Below are 23,072 nucleotides of genomic sequence, written 5' to 3'. Positions count from 1 at the left end.
ATTCTGAGTACTTAATTCTTTACATTTCTTGCAGATTCAGCTCTTAGCTTCTCTAGTTACTAATTTCAAAGCTGAAATCTATCTCAGAACCCAGCCTTTGACTTGGACCAGGGTGGGCGTTGGAGTTCAGTTTCAGTGCTGGAAGGATGAAAGAGTCCTGATAAAGCCCCCAGCTCCATAGTTCCTGATGAAGAACCCAAACTTACTTAGGCTTCTTTGAGTCCTGTTTTTGACTAGGGCCTTGTCCTTGGGTCCTGTCAGTCTAGCAAAGAATCATGCTAAGTCATCCCCTAGTCCTTGATATCTGATTGAGTTCCTCATCCTCCACGTTTGATGACTTAGCCCTTGGTCTGCTTTTGGCAAGAACCCTGTGAGTCCAGTTAAACAAGAAGCCCCCCACCCTTGATGTATCCTCTCAGCAGTTTTCCATCTACTGACCCCTCTCACTCTGCTGTCTTTACTGTACTTGGAGTTGAACACACTCTCTTCTGTTGTGAGAGCTCTATTGCAATAATCTTGAATAAAATCTTCCTTACAGTTTTGACAAGTGTTGGAACAATTTTTCTTTAACACTCTCAACTATGACTTTTGTTTGTATCCACTGCCCTTGAGCAAGAGCAGAAAAAATGATATAGACCATGGGGACAGTGGGATGGAGGAGGCTTTGGGCTTAGGGCTCTGAATTTGAGGATTTGGAGCTCCCAGAACACACTCAAAGGCCTTAGAGTCCCTGAAGAAGCCGTGGAGATCATGAGTGCCTTTCATTTATCCTGATAAGATTTGGTGGAAAGGACACCAGACTCAGAGTCTAACAAATGTAAGAAAGCCTCATTATTAATAATACCATTAAGCCTTACCTTTACTCAGATCCCAAGGAAAACTGATATTTTATACACATTAACACTTCTTCCTATCCCATTGACCTCATGTATTTCTACTTTTTTAGTGGAGTCATAAGAGTTAGGTGTCAGATTCATAACAGAAGTTATAAACTCACTCTGACTTGCTCTGGTGAAACTCTCTGATAGGGCTTATCAAGTGTGTGGTCTTGGAGTTGGCTTGAGGTTTCCTCTGCTAGTCTTCACTTTTTTTTTTTTTTTTTTTTTACTCTAGAGGTAATTCCATTTCAGGTTTACAATTTGGTGTCTCCTATCAGGATAAATTCTTTCCAGCACTGTGTGGGACTTCCCTATTTACTGAAAAAACACTATTTAAATACCAAGCAATGAGCAATATGGCACCCTTGGCACAAACTTTTCCAGCCTGAGGAGCATGTTCCTGATCTTGTAAATCAAGAGGCTTGGCCTTTATCACTCAAAAGGAATGGAAGAGGCATTGGTAAGGGCCTGCCTGACACACCATCACAGTTGCAAGGGTGCTTGGGAATCACATTAGCATTTTTGAGGACATGAGTCTGCCTCAGACTTCATATAAATACAGCTTGACTCAGCCACTCTGTGACTGACATCTTGGGACATGAAGTGGATACTATTCTTTGGGGCCCTTATTGGGCTCAGCATCTGTGGCCGAGAAAAGTTTTTTGGGTAAGTTCCTCTTGGACTTACTATTATTGTTGTTACTTGATTAGTTCAGTGATATGGGAGCCAGATGGATTTGAAAATGAATGGCTGATTATATCTCAAGTGGTGTTGGCATTGGAAAAGAAGACATGAGCTCCTGTCCCAGTTCTACCCTGTGTCATCCTGGGCAAGTTCCTTCTCTCTCAGACTCAATCATATCTGTGAAATCAGGATTAGGTGGCCTGCATAGTTCCTCCCTGGCTCCCTAATCTACCAGTTCTTTTACTTTCTAGTTTTTATTTCTGGGGTCAGTTCCAGGCCTCTCCTACTTTCTTACTTCTATATTATGAATTACCAAGAACTACCAGAAATTGTTTTTAATTTCTGCCATGTTTAGGGGAAAACCTGGGTCTTAGGCTTTTTGATTTCACCTTTTTGTTAATGGTGAAGGCTTTGTAGAGCTGGTACTTTCTCTCTTTCTCAAAAAAGAATTCATTCATTCATTCATTCATTCATTCATTCATTCGAGACAGAAAGAGGCCGAGATATAGGCGGAGGGAGAAGCAAGCTCCCCATAGGGAGCTGATGCAGGACTCGATCCCAGGACCCCGAGATCACTGATCCAAAGGCAGATGCTCAACTACTGAGCCACCCAGGTGCGCCTATAGAGCTGGTACTTTTTCATCAGTGTTTGGGTCATGGGGATTCGATAGGTCTTCCCTAGTCACAGTGGTGAGAATTAACATGTTAAGGATACACCTGTACACCTTGTGTACATGTGTATGTGTGTGTGCATGTACACACATGCCCAACATGCTCCATGCAGAATGCTTTGCAGAGGTTTGCAAAGGAGAGGACATTTGAGAGGTAGGAGAGATGAAAGGATGCTGTGGTCCCCTGCTAGATTGAATTCTAAGAACTCATTACTGCATAATGCTTTGCCATTTGCAAAGAGCTTTCATGTGCATTATCTTTTGGATCACGCAACAACTCTGCCAGGCAGGGGTGTTATTTTCCTCAATTTAAACATGAAAAAACTCAGCCTTAGAAAGGGTAAGGAACCTGCCCAAGGCCACTTAGCTGGTAGGTGGGGGAGCTGGAACTCTGAAGGCAAAACCCATACCCTTTTGCTATAGCACAAGTTAATCTCCAGATAGGATCCTCTGTCTCACAGATATATCTATATCTGTTAGTTGACTCTCTAATATGCTCTCTGGCTAAAGGGACTTTGGGGTTGTTTATTGAGGTAATTACTTATACGAGATTGAGTAATTTTTATGGTGATGACTTCTTCTCACACCTGGTGTCTACTGTCAAATAGCTCAGAGGGGTTAGTCATAGCAGGTGGCCAGAGAAGGAGATTTTTCCACAGGCAGCTCAGCAGTAGGTATGTAATAACTATGCTTGCTGCCGTGTGGGCTGATGCATGGAGCTGTCAGGCTCTCACTGCAGCTATTCACATGGCTGGAAAAATCTTTATTTCTCAGGATACAGACTTCTCTTACAATGTAGAGGACACCTGAGTTGAGACAGCTGGGCCTGGTGTTTGAGTGCCCACCGCTGGAGCTTATATAGAAAGGGCTGCGTGCCTGGGCTAATTGCAGATGGTTTTAACCAATGGGTCATCCTCACCCCAAAATCTGGTCTCACCCTATAGTAAGGAACCCAGCAATGGTGGTGGAATCCATCCTGGGGTTCCTGACGTGTCCCAGACACCGAGCTCAGTGAACATTTCTAGCAAGGGGAAGCTGGCCTCTCTGCGTGTTCAAGTGGTGGGAAGCCAGGGCCAGGTTGGCTAGGAGGGGGCACAGCAGTGATAGAGATGAAGATGATGGATTTTTCCCCACCTTCACCCCCTAGCTTTTGTTTCTTCCACCCAGCTCCCTGCTGCCCCCAGCATCTCCTCTGCTGGCATCTTCTGCCCCGGGTCTTCAGTCATCTTAAGGATGGGACTGTGGCCAGGGTGCCTAGAGGTACGAGGCAGGCAGAATAAAGGAAGTAGCTGCAGAACCGGTTGGAGCATCAGCAGTAGCTGGCAGGCAGTTAAGAGTTCTGTGAAACTGAGTCTTGTGGTGGCTGCTAAGCCCAGCTGGGGAGCTAGGTGAGATGGGCACAGAGAACAGGCCACTTGGCTTGCCCTCATGGCAGTGAGGGACGGATGGAAGCTCAGCCCCAGGGGCCTGTTGACTGTTCAGAACGTGGGATGAGTGTGAGGATGAGAGGAGGTCGCCAGCCATCCTGTTGGCAGCAGCTGGATGGCTGTAGGTATGGGGGGTGGGGCAGAGTTAACAAGAGCACTGAGAACACCTGTGTGGAGTAGCAGGGGTAAGCACGGCCACTTGCAAATTCCAATATATCCCCTTTCCCAGATCAATCTTCCATTTTCAGAAAGAGTTTGAGACCTCTGAATGAGTTTCCAGATGTCAGAAATAAGTTGTTTTCAGCTAGCCACACTCTCAGGACTGGGAAAGGGCATTTTTCAAATAGAGAAGGACAATTAGGGCAAGAAAATTGCAGCCCTTCACCTGGCACCTATTTATGTTCTCTCTGCTTCTAGGTTTTTGTTTTTTAAAGATTTTATTTATTTATTTGAGAGACAGAGAGTGAGAGAGAGTACACAAGCGGGGTGAAAGGCAGAGGGAGAAGCAGACTCCCTGCCCAGCAGGGAGCCTGACACAGGTCTCAATCCTGGGACTCCAGGATCATGAGTTGAGCCAAAGGCAGACACTCCTTGCACTGAGACACCCAGGTGCCCCTGCTGGGGTTTGATGGGCTCACGCTCATGAGATCTGTCAACCCCCTCACTTTTTAGCGCCATCTGAAGACTGTCCCTGACATTGCCTCTGGGTTAGGGAAAACCTCAATGGTGAGGACAGTTGGTTCTAAAGCTTGGACAGGAGATCGCCAAGCAGATAAGGAAAAGAGCTGGGCATTGGGCAGAGGGAACAGCATGGAAGGGCATAGTACATGGTGAATTTGGGATTTCAGTGAGGCTGGAGCTAAGAGGGTAGAGGAGGGAGTAGGTGGAGGAGAGACAAATGGAGAAGTGCTCCAGCCCTTCCACTCTGCCTCTCTGCACTCTATAGTTGTATCTTTATCCTTGGTGGTTTGGCTGATAGGACAGGATGAAATGTGCTGTGGATTTACTCATGCTCAGGGCCAGTTAGATCCACTGGATTCCACTATCATGGATTATGCCCAGGAGTATGAAAGTTCTATTGTGAAGTTACCACTCTGGAAACAGTAAAGCACATGCTCTGGGAGCATGTGTAATGTGATGTTCACACTCTTGAGAGCTTTTTATTCTTATGTTCCTCTTTTTTTCTCTTCCTGTTCCTTTTCCCTTTCTTCCTTTCTTGTGATTGTTCTAGTCAGTGCTGTATTTTACAGATGCCTCATTTTGCCAATAGAGATGTCAGTGCACAGGTGTGCTTTCTAGAACACTCATTTTTAAAGACCCCTCTTTTTCTGGAGTATTGGGGGTGGGTTGTAGTAGAGCATAAGTTCGGCAGATGGGCCCTGGTACTTAGCCAGGAATAAGGATTTCCCTTCTGTTTTAAACCTGTTCCTTTTTGGGAGGCTGCTTGCCTATGTCATGGAAATGGTAGTTTGACTCCCCATCTTCATAGGGCTGCAGTTCAACTGCTAGCAAGCCTTTTGGGTTCAGACTGAGACCTACCCAGCCAGTGGCTTCTCCAGTGTAGCCTCAACAGCTCCCAGGGGTTGTGCTTGGTGGCCCCCCTCCAAGGACCCTGTGGGGACTGGATAAGCTGGGAGAAAGTGAGCCCTTGGCACTGGCATTTCCCCCAGACCTGCCACCTGCAGTGGGAGCAACTCATCAGTAGACCTTGCCTCTTTGGGGCCGGACTAGACCCCCTGGAGATAGTCCAGAACCTCTCGGAACAAAGTAAAACCCTGAGAGTCCCATCTGGATTGGGCCAGTTTTCCTATGAGAAGATGCGGATCTGCCACGTGAGGCTGCACATTTAGCTCCCAGTGACAGAATCATTTTCCCTGTCAACAGGTCCTTCAGCCCACAGGCCTCTCCAGCAGCTCTTCCTGCATTCATTCCTGTAAAGGGATGACGCATGTGACAGCGTGGAGTGCGGATTCATTCGGGCCTGTCACCTAGCAACGGCCTAATGGCTCCCCTGGCTCCCGAGCCGGCTGAGAGCACAAAGGCTGCTTTTCAGGCTTGGCCTTCTCCCACCCACACACAGGACTTCGGGGGGCCTCTGCCCCTGCCGCTGCTGCGGAAGTTAAATGGTGGAGATGAAGCAAGTCCGTGACAAACAACAAGGGGGGTTCGGGACTGGCCGGCTCCCTCCCGGGCCTTCTCAGGGCCCCCTTGGGAGGATTGAATCCCAAGTCAGCCCCAGCACCCTAGCTGGTATTGTAATTCGCATTTGTCCAGAGTCCTGGAGCTGAAAGGGATTGCGAGACCACCCAGCAAACAGCTCACCCTCCAAAGATGGAAGATCTATTCGCTTTTCCAGCTCTCTCCAGCATGGACCCCTCAGTACTTGCCTTTGACAGTGAAGAAGTGCTTCTTTATGTCTTGAGTTAGCTTTGCGTGTAACTCAGGAACATTCCTTTCTGCAAAATATATATGTTTTTCATTATAAAGTAATATGACCACATTACAGAAAACAGATACAAGGGGAAAAAAAGTCAGTCATCCATAATCCCACGACCCGGACATAAGCACTGTCAGCATTTGCTATATTTCCGTTGTCTGTTTTTCTTCCAATGCATCTGCTTTTTCCATACTTGTAATCATGGCATACATACAATTTTGTGTCCTGCTCTTTCACTTAATATTTCCCTTCAAGTTATACTATAAGCACTTTTTCATATTTGCCACGTAGTCTTATTTTTAATGGCTATACATTATAACCAAAGACTAGACCATTTCCTCTCATTCGGCCCAGTTATGTCTGGGACAAGTCGGCTTGGGGTTTATTTGCCAGCTGAAAGCTCACCATTATCTTGTTTTGTTTTGTTTTGTTTTTCTTTCCTCCAGGGACCAAGTTTTTAGGATTAATGTCAGAAATGGAGACGAGAGCAGCAAACTAAGTCAGCTAGTGAATTCAGACAACCTTAAGGTACCTGGTTCTTCTTAGTCCTCTTGGGTATCTCTGACCCGGGTGAGGGAAGACTCTTGCACCATTGACATTTTAATGCTCCTGGAGAGTTCTCCTGTATAGTCCTGTATTAGTCCACATGTGCTTACATGATTGCAAGGCTTGATGGGGAGAAGTGCTGCTGGAGATCACAGCACTGCTGTCCTGGGAGATGGGTGGCCTCAATGGGGGACTCCATCTTTCTATCTGCCACTGACTTACTACTTCTTGGCCTCTGCCAGGTATTGCCTTCTGGGCAGGCCTGACCAGACACAGCTGTGAAATGGGCCAAGTTTGCCCTTGGGTGGAAGCCAGCTCCTCAGGGATCACCCTAGCTTTTGGCAGTTGTTCTAGAAGAATGAATCCATTGTGCCTCTTACCTGAACTGTCCCTTAACCTGGTTTTATTTCTGTTCTCTTCAGCTCAGCTTCTGGAAATCTCCCTCTATCTTCAGTCGTCCTGTGGATGTCCTGGTCCCATCTGTCAGTCTGCAGTCAGTCAGATCCTTCCTAAAGTCCCAGGGCTTAGAGTACTCAGTGACAATTGAAGACCTGCAGGTGGGTAGGCCAAGGTCCCTAACTGGTCTTGCATAGGACAAAGCATCCAGAGTGGACCTGAGACATGTGCAAGTCCTGGTCTCTTATCCTTCTCCATTTTATAGACGAACTCATTGAGATCCATGGACAGAAGGTACCATAATTTGTTAGTGGAATATGTTGTAGTAGAAAGGGTATACCTAGGTGAGGGAGCTGGACAGAGCTGGATCCAAATCCTGATTTGGCTATCAGCTGTGTGACTTGGGGCAAGGAATGAATGTCTTGAGCCTCTGTTTCTTCATCAGTAAAATGGTAACAGCGATACCTATTTAATACAATTTGTTGAGAAAATTAAATGATTAAGTGTATGTGAAATGCCTGACAGTACCTGGTCTGTCATAGATGCCCCACAAATAATCAAGCCTCTCTCCCTTTTTGTATTTGAAGTCAAGAGGAAAGAAAAATGTTGGGGGGGGGGCGGTGTTGGAGACCAGTCATAAAAAGCATCTTTTGAAAAAAGAAGGAATGTCACCAGTAGTTCTCAGCAGAGGGAACATCACTACCCAAGCCAGACACCAGCCTCACGACCTGTATATGAACAGCAGGACAGTGTCTGGCTCATGTTCTCTCCTTCACCGAGGTAGGTTATGGACTAATTGGTGATTTGGCTCGGGAGTTTCCTGATGGCGTGAGCAGCTGTGAGCTTATTAATCATCCTCACATGTCACAGACATCTGCCAGGAGCCTTCAAAGTATGAGTGGTTATAAGAATTTCTTTGTTTCTGAATGGTTTCCCAAGCTGTGTATTTCAGAGGCACTGGATACCAGATGCGGGCTGATGTCTAGAGAATTCATAGTATAGAATAACCAAATAGCACATATGTTACTTTTGGGGAGTAAGTGGGTTTTGAATGGGGTGATGTACGTTGGGTGCCAAGAAGTATTTTATAGATATGTGGAAGAAATCTGACCCCCTTTTTACACCTTGACATTTGTGTGCTGAGGGTGCTGCCATCCATGGCCAGCTTGTGCCAAAACATGGCAGAAACAACACGAACCTCCATCTCTGGTGGGTCACTTCACAGCATTGCCATGTCTGTTTTATTTTAGGCCCTTTTAGATAATGAAGATGAAGAAATGCAACACAATGAAGGGCAAGAGCGGAGTAGTAATAACTTCAACTATGGGGCCTACCATTCTCTGGAAGCCGTAAGTGTCTCAGAGCAGGTTAAGATCCAGGTCATCAGCATCTGGAGTTTTGTAACTCCTTTCCTTACTTCTAGGATGCATTAGCCCTTAGCACAATAAATACCCTTTCAGGAAGGGGCTAAAATGTGAACACTTCAGTTTCTTTGTAATTCTTGGGTTGTTTATCTCCCACCAGCACCTAAGAGCATAGTGAAACACAACTGAACATTTTCTCCTACATGCATCCTTCTTTCTTAAGGCAACCCCTTAAAGAAAACCATGAAATAATTACAATCATTTCCATCCTTGTAATTCAACCTTCTTATACCCCACCGTAATCCCTGTATTTTACTCACCCAGATTAAAATATTACTTATTCCAGGCAAGTAGACAAGTGGTTATTTCCAAGGTTAACCAAATATTTCCACTTTATTTATCATGATTAGTTATAATGCATATTTGTTCTATAATGTGTTTTGGTGCTGTGTTTAGTTAAAAACCACTTTATATAGATGACTGACTTTCAAGGTAAGCCAACCCTTTCAATAAAAAACTTGGAGCAGAAAAATTTAATATGATATTAGAACTTGTGGAATCAAGAGGGGCTATAGAATGGGACTGTATCACATATCATACAGTTTTCTTACAATCCTCAATGTCTTCTGCAATAATCTGGAAACTCTTCTAGCTCAGAACAACACCTCAAAATGAAATTGTTATTCTCCTTCCTATATCTGCCTACATGTTGTTCTTTCTATCCAAAGATGGGGTTCCTGGCATGCTTTTCGTGAGGCATATACTTCGAGTTGTTTTTCTTCTAGATGAGGGATTATTTCCAAGGTTGACCAACTGTTTTCACTTCTTTCCCATGATTGTCAGTAGCTTTGTTTATTGTGTACACTTCCAACCGCACTGCCCCTTCATCCCTTTTGTGACCAATGACATACATCTGCAAAACAGCTGGATAAAGTTAGGAGTTCAGTCCAGGGCCATGGACAAAAGCAGAGCTCAGGGCTCACAGACCCATGACATTAGCCTCCTTACGGTGAGGCACTCCCTAGCTGAGCTAAGCGGTTGCAAATGTCACCCAAGACTCCAGGAACTCCATCCCCTCACCTGCCTGCTATGGGAGCCGCACTTTCTCATGCACTTGCTTTTGTTCTCTGGCTTTAGGGGTCACTGCCATCTGATTGCAGCTACCCTACCCTGTTCCCTGTTCCCCAGTGAGGCCTTCTGCTGTGCTTCAGTATACCATCTCCCTCTTGGCTTGATCACACGCAGTTCTTTCTAAAACCAGCTTTGAAGAGCTCTCATCCTGTAACCGCTTAGGCCTGCTTAGGTCTCTGGCGGGAGTCTCATGTCTGTCTCAGCCAGGGTTTCCAGTTTCAGTTTTCCCGTGTGTTGTTGTGGTTGCCATTATTTCTGTTAGGTTTCCCAGCAGAGTTTCCTCCTAATGTCTGCAGTGTGAATTTGGACCCCTCTTTCCCAATATCGCTTTGGTGTTTTAACTTTTCCTGGGTGACTTTCTTGCCTCTCACGGCTCAGAGTGGGCATCTGATTTTTTTGCTTCCCTTTCTAGGGTCTGTAGGTAGAGTTTCCAGGGCCAGTTCTCAGCTCTCAAGTTCCAGCTCCTTAGTCCACTCTGGGTCCTGGGCCCTCTGTTGCTATTTCTGGTCTGCTGTAAACCCTCAGAGCCTAAGGCAGAGATCTGGTCTTGAGGCTCCATTTTCTGCCCTCTACCAGCTGGTTAGCTCCCTTTTCAGTTTCTTCTTTCTTGATTTTTAAGAAATCAAGTTTCTCCTTTCTTGATTATTGAGCTTGGCTGTGAATTATTTTCATTGTAGTTTATCTGGTTTATGTATGTATTTAGGGGATGGTTTCTTGCTTTGGCTCAGTCTGCGATATTGACTGCAACTCTGATAAACCATGGAAGCTGGAATTTTACTCAACATTGATTGCATGTATTTCTCCTCTGTAAAGCTCCCTCTTCTACTTTTAAGGTCTAAATACATATTTATTTATTTCCTTCTTTTGACCCTCAAAAGGTTTGAGCAACTAAGAAGGATGAATTCTATTTAAATCAAGATTTTTTTTAGAAATTGAAACCAAATGGAACCTTTTGTAGCTATGATTTATAGCTCTTCATTTGTTCTCTTAAGGCCATTAGATGAATCTCCAAAGTGGGGTGCTTGTACAACAGGGTGTAAGCAAGGTGCTTTACTGGAATGGAGGAAGAAACAATTACAACTCCTATTTATGTTCTGCATACATTAATATTTATTATTAATGCAACCATTTTTGTTTCTTTGTTTTATAATGTATGTCTTTGTGTGGTACATTATTCAGTGGTATGCATAATATATATAAGTAATATACATAATATATGTACATTATAAAACAAACATACACATACAGGATGTATGCTAATTAAAAAAAAAACTGATGAAGAAAGTGATCAAAGGTTTGGAGAGGACCGTTTTCAAGAACTTTGGCTAAGGGGTGCCTGATGGCTCAGCTGGTTAAGTGTTTGCCTTTGGCTCAGGTCATCATCCTAGTATCCTGGGATAGAGTCCTGCATCAGGCTCCCTGCTCAGAGGGGGAGCCTGCTTCTCCCTCTCCTCCCTTCTTATGCTCTCTCTTTCTCTCTGCTTCTGTCGCTGTCTCTGTCCCTTGCTCTCAAATAAATAAAGAAAATGTTAAGAAAAAAAAGAGAACCTTGGCTAAATGGGGCGATTGCTGATTATCCAGTCTAGTATGGCACAAAGGACCACACTTCTGGAGCAGTATGTATACACAACTCTTTCTAGTTTAGTGGCCTATAATTTTATGGAAAGATAAAATGTATTGTTTTCTAGAATATTGTAGAAAAGGATTCTTCAGGCAGTTCTTCAAGAATAAGTATCCCATGACAAAATTTTTAAATGCCCTGAGTTCACTTTTTCATGCTTCAGATTTACCGTGAGATGGACAGCATTGCCAGAGATTTTCCTGCCTTGGTGAGCAGGGTGAAGATTGGGCATTCATTTGAAAACCGGCCCATGTATGTGCTGAAGGTGAGGCCTTAGGCTCTTCACGGAACCTGACTGGACTCAGGTACCTGGTCCCTTGTGACCAAGACTCAGCCCCCAGCCCTCTGAAGGAGGCAACTCTTTAGGATCTCCTTGACTTCAGGGATATGGGGGAGACATTTACTGGGGATCAAATTTGGTGTGACAGTGTGTCCTCTGTTTGTACCTAATATGGAAGGAGATGGAAGGAGCCTATCCAGTTGCAAGTTTTGACTAAAAGGCAGGATCAGTGTGTGTGTGTATGTGTGTGTGTGTATAGTGGGAGAGGGATAATGGGGATGGGTGAGGTGGGTTCAGTTAGTATTCCAGAAAGCTCTCAGGCCACGAGCTTTTGCCTTCATTCCTACCTCTGTAAAGCAAGACAAATTGGGTTGATTCTACAGAATCTATTCTGCATTTAGGGGTACTTTTTGGAAAAGCAATCTGGGAAGCTAATTTTAGGGTTGATGTGATTTTAAGCCCAGCCTATGATCCTTGGCTGCACAAAGCCTAATTTCTAGATACTTCTAACAGATTCAGGTCTATATTGGCAAAAGAGGTAGAAAATTTATGGCAGGGACATAAATTATATAAATAATCTGGCCAACTGAATAAAAAGGAATTTGAAGATATGAACCACGGGACAACTGATGGTGCTAAGAATATGTCAAATCCCTAGCTTCATATAAGCCCTGAAGAACCCAGACTCGTAGCTAGAATTACCAGCCAGAGGAGATTTGCCACCGAGCTGGTCGCTCTGAAATAATCCACATAAATTTAGATTATTTGCCAATCTGATGGAGACTCTGGCTTCATTAGCACCACGCTGTGACCCAAGGCAGCCTGACCCCATGCTAAAAGGCAGGAGCCAGAATTCATTTAATGCCATTTACAAAGAGCTATAGTGAACCTCTCTCTTCCTCCTTTTAAAATCGAATTCATTTATTGCATCAACTAGAACAGGCCAGTTCATGCACCCTTGTGTCTCTCTCTGTTGGGATACCATTTGAGGTCTTTCAAGAGATATAATATTATCTCTAATCACACTAGCATGATAATTCACAATAGCAATTGTTTCCCCTTCCCATTTGCTTCCAACCCTGGAGCGGCTGGAGCTGCCTGGAGCTGCGACTGGGCCTCGCCAGCCCACCAATTAAGCTCCCTGGTCACGGGATAAGCCTGATAAATAGATGGTGCCCTCAGGAACATTTGGTCTCTGAATTATCTTAAATGGATTAAAGGAATAGGGGTGAACTGGGGAGAGGAGAGGTGAGCAGAGACATGGGCAAGAGGGTCACTTTCTGGCCTCTTTGTCTTTCCACAGTTCAGCACTGCAGAAGGCAGGCGGCGGCCAGCCATTTGGCTGAATGCAGGCATCCATTCCCGGGAGTGGATTTCGCAGGCCACGGCAATCTGGACCGCGAGGAAGGTCATGTCGCCCGGTATTAGCCGAGAATTGTGGTGGGCCCAGGGTGCCCCTGCAGGGTCTCATGAGGCTGGGCTTGGGGGACGAGGTGGGAAGGCACTCTGCACAGACACAGTGGGCCGGGGGCCTTTTCAGATCAGGGTAGCAAAAGGTCACAGCCCCTTGGTCAAGCCGCTGTGGCTAAATGACAAAGTTCATTCATAGTAGCCAGCGAGCTAATGAGCTGCAGAGTTGGCCCTGAAACTCTAACCCATAGTCAGCACCACAGGAAGGGAGTGGAGTCTTCTCAGCAGCGAAACTCCGATTTAACTTTGCCTTGGGCCCTGCCCTAGCCCTCCAGATCCTCAGGGGCCTCATGCAGTCTCCCATGTCCCTCTGGAGAGTCTGCTTTAAGGCGGCACTAGGGACAGGAGTGCTGCACGTGGAGGATTTATTTTCCCTGCCTGTTAGCATGGGGGCGCAGAGCCCCCAAAACTGTTAGGACATGTGGCTCTTCCCTCCCCTGTTTCCACCCCCTGGAAGGAATGAATGAACCAGGCAGCCCCAGACTCATTGCAGTTGCTGTCCTCATGAAGCCACATTTCCGCAGGGTTTGAAGGGCTCCAAGAGCTTTGCAGAGAGCTATGTCTGTGAGGGTGACAGGGAGTCTGCAGAGGGGCATCCGGAGAAGATGACATGGGCTTAGACCTTGCTGGCCAAAGCATAGCTGACAAGCTTCTGGTCTCTGCTTAGATTGTATCTGATTATGGGAAGGACCCAGCTCTCACCTCCATCTTGGAGAAAATGGATATTTTCTTGTTGCCTGTGGCCAATCCTGATGGATATGTGTACACACAAACTCAAGTGAGTAATTCTGGATGAGCCGGGCTTGAACTTAAGAAGATTTTGTTGGGAATCCTCGCTGTGCTACCTAAACAGTTGTGTGAACGTGGAGGGAACGCCCATGCATGTGCATGTTATGAGCTTCCCTGGGCTCTTGTGTTTCACTCATTCTCTGAGTTGAGAGTCACCAGGGAATATTCTTTCTTAGAGAGAATAGTCTAATGAACTCCCTATCACAGATCTGGAACAATTATCAACACTTTACCAATCTTCTTTTCATTTCTTTCCCTCCCACACAGTTTTTTTCCTTTTGTTTAAAAGCAAATCCCTGACATCAGGTTATTTTACCCAAAACATCTTTAGTATGCAACTCTGGTTGATGATAATTAAAACAAAACAAAACAAAACAAAACAAAAAAACAAACAATACACCACTGTCACTTTTTAAAAATTAATGGAATTTCTTTAATATCATCTAATTTCCCCAATTATCTTGTAAATGTCTCTTGAGTATGTTTGTTGAAATCAGTACCCATATAAGGTAAGTACCCATATTTGGTGGTTATGGCTCTGCAGGCTTTTTAAATCTATGGCAGTTCCCCACCCCCACCACTCACATATCTTTTAAAAATGTCACTCATTTGTTGGAGAAACCAGGTACATTTTCCTGTAGAATGTCTCACATTCTGAATTTGCCTGATGGCTTCTTTGTTGGGTGTCATTTGTTCGTGTATCCCCCGTATTTCCTATTCACTAGCAGTCAGATCTTGAAGTTTGATGGGATTCAGGTTAGGTTTTTAGGTCAGAATAAAACAGTCGCTGTGCACTTCCTGTCATGCCAGTGATCATTTGGGCATATGATGTCTGTCCTTTTTCCTGAAGCCAAAAATTATTCAGTGGGTTCAGATGGTATCAGGCTGGTTTTTGCATTATAAAGTTCTCATTGGGGAGGGCATTTTGGGGGGAGTCCTTCTCTCTGAGCCAGAAGAGCTGAGCCTCCTTTCTCTGGGAGATGAGAGAAGACTGCTTAGTCAGTGAGGACTGGAGCCCTGATGAGCCTCTAGGCAGAGCTGCAAGCAGCTTGCCTCATCTGTGATGCCCGCCCCTTCATAGACCTCCAGAGAAAACCTTCACTCCTCCTGTGTCCTGACCCATCTCTGAATGTTTGTTCCCTACTTGGTGGACTTTTCAGAACCGATTATGGAGGAAGACACGGTCCTTAAATCCTGGAAGTGCCTGTGTTGGTGCTGATCCAAATAGAAATTGGAATGCTAGTTTTGCAGGTAGGTTGGGGAGGTGGTTTCCAAACCCTGCTGTCCCTGGGGAGCCTGGTCCTCAGGGCTCTGAGCTGGCGGTGGGGGGGCCAGTTTCCAGGCTGGTTCCATTCCTGCTACGCTGAGAGACTTGGGCCAATCCCTTACGCTATGTCTTGGGCTTTTTTGTTTGTTTTTTAAAAATTTGGGGGGCGGGTAATTTTGGAAAAGAATTATTCAGCAATTCTTGTTCTCCTGAAAGAACACTAGTATTTTAAACACTGTTGTAGTCTTAAATATATAGATCCTTGACTTCTGTCCTGGTCATCCCTGCTTCTCCTGGGCAAGTGACTGGGTGGGTGGAAGGGCTCCAGGTGGTAACTCAGAAGAGAGTGGTTAGTTCTGTTACCTTAACAGAGCAGATCGTGTGATGTGGTGAGGATTCGACCTCAGCAGTTTGCCCTTAGATGTGTCAGTGTGATACTCAGCCTTTTGAGGCCACGGAAAGGGCATGAGAATGAGGAGACCCCGGTTCTGAGCTCTAGCTATCTAAACATTATCCCTACAGTAGTGCCCACCAGGGGCCAACTGTTTTTCTGTGTGTTACCTTATTTTTTTTGTCTGACCCAGGGAGTGAGTTTTATTACCCGAAATGAGACTGTTGAGGCTCAGAGACAATCTCAGGAGCTTGTGGTCGGTCAAGAGTTGAGAGTCTAACCTCACCTTGCAGTTCCAGAACCCTGTAGGGCTCTCTCACTTTTCACAGCTGTGCTGGTGTCCTGCCTTTAATGTACTTTTACTTGCAAGCTTGCCTACCACATGGACTGTGGCGGGGAGAATAATGTGCCTGTGGAGAGGAGCTGTTAGAAAAGTGGGAACTGAGGGCATCAGAGTTAAGTCAGATCTTCCCACAACTGGGGCCGTTTTACACACATGCCAAATACCTCAGGGAGCTATGTTGTGAAGTGGTACAGAAGGCAATATTTCTAAATACCTGTCAAATCCGAGACTTTAGCCACAACAATAGATTATTTTTGGCAGCGCTTAGCCATTAAGATCTGAACCAAGAGAATGAGCTGACACCAGAATAAATGGAGTCATTTTCATTATTAATTGGTATTCATATTAATTGTCTAGAATACTTATTAATTACAAGTCATTGTCAAGTATGATATTAATTATTTATGACAACTGTTAGTGATGCACTACAAGGTCAGTTCTATCCATTTAAAGGAGTCCTTCCAGTTTTCCTCCTCAGCTGTGGCAGATCCAGTACCCTTCCACTTCTGCACCCTCTCCACCATGTGCACATATTGCAGATCAGGCTCGTGGGAGGGCTTCTCATATTGACTTGTCCGTTGCCAGCACCTTCTGCCCTTCCTCTGGGTTGAGTGTCCTGCATTTCTGTTTTCTTGCCCATGGATTTATGTTTCTGTTTGGGCCATCCCGCACAGGAGAGGGAGCCAGTGACAACCCTTGCTCTGAAACATATCATGGACCCCATGCCAATTCGGAAGTAGAGGTGAAATCGGTGGTTGATTTCATCCAAGGACACAGGAATTTCAAATGCTTCATTGACTTGCACAGCTACTCACAGCTGCTGATGTATCCATATGGGTATACCATCAAAAAGGCCCCAGATGCTGATGAACTGGTGAGTGATGGGCTGCCTTCCACCTAGTAGTGGGCCTGCTTGGCCCTTGGGTACTGCCACAGTGGTCGTTCTGCAACTTCTAGGGAAAGTCCAGAAGCCTGGACTTATTTTATTAAGGGCCTGGTCTTCTCTCCCTGCCCTCAGACCTACTGGGGACAGGAAGAAGACAGTTCTCATTATTTCTGTATTTGCTGTCAGTTTCAAGAACTACACCTGATCCCTGCCTTTCCTTTTCAAATATTTTTCTGATCAAAATGCATTATGGACCCACCACTTGCCAAGAACTGTGGGTGTCATTGTGATGGGTATGAGGGAGGTTCTCCTCCTTCTGGTCAAGGTAGTTTAAGTAGGATGAAGGCTGCAGTCTCGGGATGCTCTGCATCACATACAGTGACTTGCCCTAGGATGTGAACAGGCACTTATGATGCACTGGACTGGAGCAGAGCTGTCAGGGTGACTGCAGGTTTCTCCCTCCGTGCTGGTCTGCTGGAGAGCACCCTCTGCCCAGGGCTGCAGCTGGCCTAGAAACCTCCCAGCAGATTCAGGGCTCATGCTAGGTGTGGGCTAGATTCTGGTCTCAAACAGGCACTCTGCATAGGGCACATCCATATATGGTGGTCCTGTCTCCACCTCCACTCTGGGAACACCTGACTCTTAGAAGGTTTTCTCTGGAACATACTTGGCCTTCTCGTGTGTTCACGAACATGACATTCCCATCCCTCAGGATAGGTGAAGATGGTAGTGTATTTACTAGGTTGGGTTGGTATGCAGCCCTATGCATCTCTGTGCATCAGGCTTTGGAAGCTTGGAGGGAAGGGCCAAGAATCTTCCACACCATTGGCAGCACAGAACAGCTGTGGGATGTCAGGCTGTGGGATCCATTCCTTCTCACTCCACTGGTTCCCCCTTCTAGGACGAGGTGGCAAGGCGTGCAGCCAAAGCTCTGGCTTCCCTGTCGGGCACTTCATACCAAGTGGGTCCTACCTGTACCACTGTCTGTAAGTACTCACCGTATGTATTTGTTTAGAAAATGCTTTGTGAGGAAAGTTGAAATGAAGTGGGAGAAGAGCTGCGAGTTAGGCTCACTATGTTGTAGTCTGATTGTTTTTGTTGTTAGTGATGGACTGAATTTGCATCCAGTTTATGGGATGATAGCTGCTGTAGGTGGTCATCTCCCTCAGTACCATCACAACAGTCATGCTGTCGCTTGCCTGTGCTGAGTGAAGTCCTGCTAGTATGCTGAAGTCTGGGTCCCTTATATTCCATGAAAGGTCCTGATAGAGTTTGTCAAAAATTCCTCAAGCCCAGGGTGCCCAGGTGGCTAAGTCCAGTAAGTGTCTGCCTTTGACAAAGGTCATGATCCCAGGGTCCTAGGATTCTTCTTGGGCTTCCTGCTCAGCAGGGAGTCTGCTTCTCCCTCTTCCTCTGCAGCTCTCCCTGCTTGTGTTCTCTCTCTCTCTCTCTCTCATATAAATTAAGAAATCTTTAGAAAAAAATTCAAGTTTATCAATCCATTTTAAAAGGAAACTCACATTTGGATAGGCAGACCAAGGTGGTGGTAGTGGGGGTGGAGGAGATTCCCTCACCTTCCCATCAGAAATAAGCATGTGTTGGAGCATAGTGTGCTGTGAGCTGGGGTCCTCTGTGCAATGGTTAGTGTCAAGGCAAAAAAAACAAAAAAAACAAAAAAAAAAACAACATCTCCCAAACAAAGACTATCAAGACTGTAAACCTGAAGGTGGTCTTGAGGCTCATTACCTACAGTTTTAACCCCATTTTGAGGAAATACCCCTGCTTTGGTTTATCACTGAAGTGTTTCATCTGAGCATTTTACTCTGTTCCTATGAAGATACTTCCAGTTTCTTTATTCTAGGAGCCCTGATCTTGAAACTTAAAGATCAAATGGAAGAAGGTTATCATTTTCCGAGAGTCTAGCTATCAATAGGAAAAACAAACAAACATGAACATGAGGAGCACGGTTCTGACACTTTTATTTTTTAAAGATTTTATTTATTTATTTGAGAGAGCACAAGCAGGAGGAGTGGCAGGCAGAGGGAGAGGGAAAAGCAGGATCCCCACTGAACAGGGAGCCAGACATGAGGCTCAATCCCAGAACTCTGGGATCATGACCTGAGCCGAAGGCAGGTGCTTCACCAACAGCCCTCTAGGCGCCCTGGTTCTGACACCTAGAGAGCGAGTGCCTTCCTCTGTAAGTAATGTTCTAACAGTCAGTCGGTCCACCCTTAGAGCCCCTGCAAACTTGCTGATATTTCTGTCCTCCTCCACACCCTAACTCTCCTATCCAATTGCTTCACCCTCAGCTCTCTGTTCCCTTCAGGCTTCCTCTTCTGGGAAGTTTCTCCATCCCCCGTCCTGGGTGCTCCTGTGTTCTCTGACCTCAGCAGTCTTGTCTGTGTTGCCTACACCTGATGTTGGTGTTTGTGTGGCTAATTGTGGCAACCATCCCTTAATTATTGATGGTTTATTATTATTAGTGTTGTTAAATGGGAACTTCTCAGAGAAGAAACACATCAGGAGAGTTTCTCCCTCCTCTGCCTCATTGGTGAGAACTGAGTTTGGGACTGCAGAGAGCTGAAGAGACTTGGTGAGAGTCCTTTGACGAGGCCCTCTCAAAAGGGCATTGTGGGTCACCACAGCCCTGGCTTTTGGATGAAATACCAGTTTAAAGGATGGCCTTGTCATCCCACATCAAACACATTTTTCCTAATGTAAGCTGTGCCAAAATCCGGAGATACTTGTTGGATTCCTGCAGAACAAGAGGAGGAAGGCTCTCTTGAGTGTTGTCCAGGAGATATAATATTTCCTAAGTCTTTCAAGAGTGCATCTTCTGTATTCTTTAAAGGTTTTGTCTATCCTCCTTGCTTTCTAAAAATGTAATCAATTTTTGTAGAATAACAGTCTGATTCCATGGATTATTGTATGTGCTACGTGAATAGATGATGTTTGTTCCTTCAAGTGCCAGAACTTTTCTTAGATTAACCATTCTTGCTGAAAATAATATTCAAAAGAATTTTACACTTCCTTGCCTTTTTAAACAAAGCATGTACAAGGGATTTAAGCTCCTTTCTTCATGACAGAGTGGCCTTCTGAACATTACTTGTTATGTCCTGAAGGCCTTCTGTGCTGTATTGCATTTTCAGTCCCTGTGCTGGACAGCCTTAAGCCCATTTTGCTTCTTTAATTCTTGTGTCTACTTTTTTAGAGTTTTCATGTTTCCTTCCCCTGGTCAGACTTCCTGCTTTTAGGCCCCCTGCCTCTAGAAGCACTCTCCTCTTCTCTTTAGTACTAAGGGCTTGGACACAAGTTCTTTGGGCTCATTTGACTTGTGGATAGATCGTTAGTAAGAAGGATGTTCATGACAGCACTGTTAGTCATAAAAGCCTAGTGAGCACCTAAATGCCTGTCAGTACAGTAATGAATAAAAACACATTTGGTATATGCACACAATGAAACAGTATACCTCCATTAAATGAGTGAGGTGCATCTATATGTGCTAATAGGGAATAATCTTCAAATATTAATTACAAAAATAGTGTGGTTTTTATTTTATTTTAATTATCTATTATTTTTAAAGGATTTTATTTATTAGAGAGAGAGCATGAGGAGGGAGTAAGCATTAGTGGAGGGGAGGGACAGAGGGAGAGAGAGAAGCAGACTCCCAGCTGAGCGCCAAGCCCATACAGTGTGTTTTTAATAGTATGTTCCCATTAATGTTAAAAGAGTAGCTAGACTGCAGTGCCTGGGTGGCTCAGTCAGTTAAGCAACTGCCTTTGCCTTGGGTCTTGATCTCGGGGTCCTGGGATCGAGCAGAGAGTCAGCTTCTCCCTCTGCTCCTCCCCCACCCTGTTCATGCACTCTTTCTCTCTCAAATAAATAAATAAAATCTTTTAAAAAAAAAAGTAGATAGACTTTGAGCAGGGACCCAAAAAAAGTGAAGTGCAAGCACTTGATCACTTTGCTTGGCAAAGGACTTCTTGCCTCCTTCCTGAATTTAAAATGTGTTCTGAAATACTTGAGCTTGCCATATAAATAACCTCTAGAAACTTCTGGTGCCATTGTCTGTTTTTCATCCAGCATTTTCTCAGGGTAGAGAAGGACTATGAGAACTGCACAAGAATTTCAGAGAGTATAGGAGAGTCTGTTTCATAACTTCAAAGGGCATGTCATCACAGTAGAAGCAGCATCTCTAGAAAAATCAAAAGTGCTATCATGAGAAACAACTCTCAAGAATGATGGGTAAATAAAAGGACCCATGTTTTCATTTAACAGACATGTACTATACTAAATGGACTGGAATGAGGTTGAAGAAAGCATACATAGGCTTTTTTCAGCAGATGGACTTAGGTTTCAATTCCATTCCTGCCATTTTTCTGTCTATATTTCCTTAGATAAATTACTCATTCTGAGCCTGGATTTCCTCATCTGAAAAACAAGGACAGTGATATCCACCTCACTGGGTTTTTAAAGATTAATGAGGTCATAAATGTAAACCTTCCAATATAAATAACTGGCTCATGGGAGATGTTCAATAAATGATAGGTGCTATTGACATCATTATTTTATCATTCAGTGTCATCCACACTTTGCACTTTTAGCCAGTTTCTGCTCTAGTAGAGTTTGGCTGGGAAGAAGCAGGAAAATGGGCCTCTTTACTTTCCCCAGCCTTTTGGCAAAGGGAATTCCCAAGGGCTATGCTTTCTTTCTCTGTGTGTATCAGTTATCTCTTGCTCTGTAAAAAAGTTATCCTAAAACTGAGCAGCCTAAAATAATAAACATTTATTTTCTTCCACTGTTTCTCTGGGGTAGGAATTCAAGAATGGCTTTACTGGGTGGCTCTGGCTTAGGGCCTCTCCTAAGGTTGCTGTCAAGGTGTCTTCTAGGGCTAGAGTCATTTAAAGGCTTGACTGGGCTGGAGGGGTCTGCTTCTCAGGTGGCTCACTGATGTGCTGAGTAGTGGCAGGAGGCCTCTGTTCTCTAACACCTAGACCTAGATATCGGACACTGACCATCCACACACCCTGATGCATGGCTTTCCCTAGAGCAAATTATCTACAAAAGAGCAAGGTGGAAGCCACAGTATTTATGATCTAGGCTTGGAGGTCACACACCATCATTTCTGCAGTCTCCTGTTAATTACCCAGGTCAGGGCAGCCCCACTCAGTGTTGGAGGAAACCACACAGGATGTGAAGACCAGGAGATAAGGATCATTGGGGCTGTCTCAGGGGCTGTCTATCACACTCTGTGAAGATTGGTTTTAAATGACCACAAGGAGTCTACACAGTGTGTTAGTGGTAAGGTGGAAATACGGATTTAAAAATCTCTTGGTTTGAGACTAATGAAGATGTTTGTCATATAGGACAGCATGAGACATATGGATCAGGCCAGTATTCATGTGTTGTAGGCCTCATGACCTCCAGAAAGAATTATAGATCCCTAAGAACCAGAGGCAGGCAGATCTCCTGACATCTGCCCATCTAACCCTGAAAGGAACTGGGATTTAAAGGTGTTTTCTTTTCTGACTTACAGATCCAGCTAGCGGGAGCAGTGTTGACTGGGCATATGACAATGGTATCAAGTATGCATTCACGTTTGAGTTGAGAGATACTGGGCACTATGGCTTCCTCCTGCCAGCCAACCAGATCATCCCCACTGCAGAGGAGACCTGGTTGGGCCTGAAGACCATCATGGAGCACGTGCGGGACAACCTCTACTAGATGAGGAGCCCCATTGTATCTCCAGTTACTTCTCCCCATGTATGCATGTTCGCTGAAGCCACTATTAAAGAGAACTTCTTTCACGTGTGAGTCAGAGCCCTCTGGCTTTGTGGGGAACACAGGTCAGCCCCTCTCCAGCTCTCATCCTGGAAGTTCATATATTTTTTTGGTGCACCTGAGAGAAGCACTCCTGCCCCGCTGCTGTGTTTTGGTCCTGCTGTTTCACTGAGTCCTTTGTGTGCCCTTCCTTTCATGTCATTGGTTGGGCAGGCCACACTTAGGGGTCACTCCTTACTGGGTGGCATGTCTCTACCTCATTTTTAGAACAAAAAGATATTTAGGGTGGTTCTCTAGCCTTGTCAAATCTGGCCAGGCTGGTGACCTTGCTCTGCTGGGGCCTCACGGCAGACGCTGTCTGTGGGCAACAGTGCCTATCTTTGAGATCAGTCTCAGAGGTGACACAGAACTTCCTTTAATTTATCACACTCCTTCTTAAACATATTTGTCTTTGAAAAATAAATCCTGTAGAGTTATCAGTAGAGGCCATCTTCCCTTTCTTTTGGTTTTTGTTTGGGGTCTGAACACAAAGGAGTGGATCATGTCTCATCACTGGGCTCCAGAGTCCCAGACGTAACAATTCTGATTGCATTCTTCCCTTTGTTACACTGTGTAACTGGGATTCCAGAAGGGGATCTATGTCACTCTAGGTACTTCTCACCCAGGAACCTTTAATGAAGTGGTGATCTAATAGCAGGATTGCTAAATTA

The 23,072-nt window shown here is 45.1% G+C and overlaps 1 protein-coding gene across 1 annotated transcript; it reads left to right on the top strand.

Annotated features, from left to right (window-relative positions):
• Positions 1-1,363: 1,363 nt before the first annotated feature.
• CPA4 (carboxypeptidase A4) lies at positions 1,364-22,844 on the top strand. The gene is made up of 11 exons (XM_072764065.1): positions 1,364-1,544; positions 6,544-6,625; positions 7,066-7,200; positions 8,290-8,388; positions 11,319-11,420; positions 12,739-12,843; positions 13,573-13,683; positions 14,855-14,945; positions 16,370-16,569; positions 17,483-17,567; positions 22,118-22,844. Exons 1-11 carry the CDS (start codon positions 1,477-1,479, stop codon positions 22,303-22,305), a joined length of 1,266 nt encoding a protein of 421 aa, XP_072620166.1. The 5' UTR covers positions 1,364-1,476; the 3' UTR covers positions 22,306-22,844.
• The last annotated feature ends 228 nt before the right edge of the window (positions 22,845-23,072 follow it).

The sequence above is a fragment of the Vulpes vulpes genome, chromosome 7 (assembly GCF_048418805.1).
Source record: "Vulpes vulpes isolate BD-2025 chromosome 7, VulVul3, whole genome shotgun sequence".
In the NCBI taxonomy this organism is placed as follows: domain Eukaryota; kingdom Metazoa; phylum Chordata; class Mammalia; order Carnivora; family Canidae; genus Vulpes; species Vulpes vulpes.
This window is presented reverse-complemented; position numbering and strand designations above follow the sequence as displayed.

Excerpts from the sequence above, each read along its gene's own strand:
- CPA4 (XM_072764065.1), top strand. The coding sequence starts at position 1,477 with ATGAAGTGGATACTATTCTTTGGGGCCCTTATTGGGCTCAGCATCTGT. Across the intron at positions 1,545-6,543 it reads GGCCGAGAAAAGTTTTTTGG|GGACCAAGTTTTTAGGATTA; the intron begins GTAAGTTCCTCT and ends TCTTTCCTCCAG. Across the intron at positions 6,626-7,065 it reads TGAATTCAGACAACCTTAAG|CTCAGCTTCTGGAAATCTCC; the intron begins GTACCTGGTTCT and ends TGTTCTCTTCAG.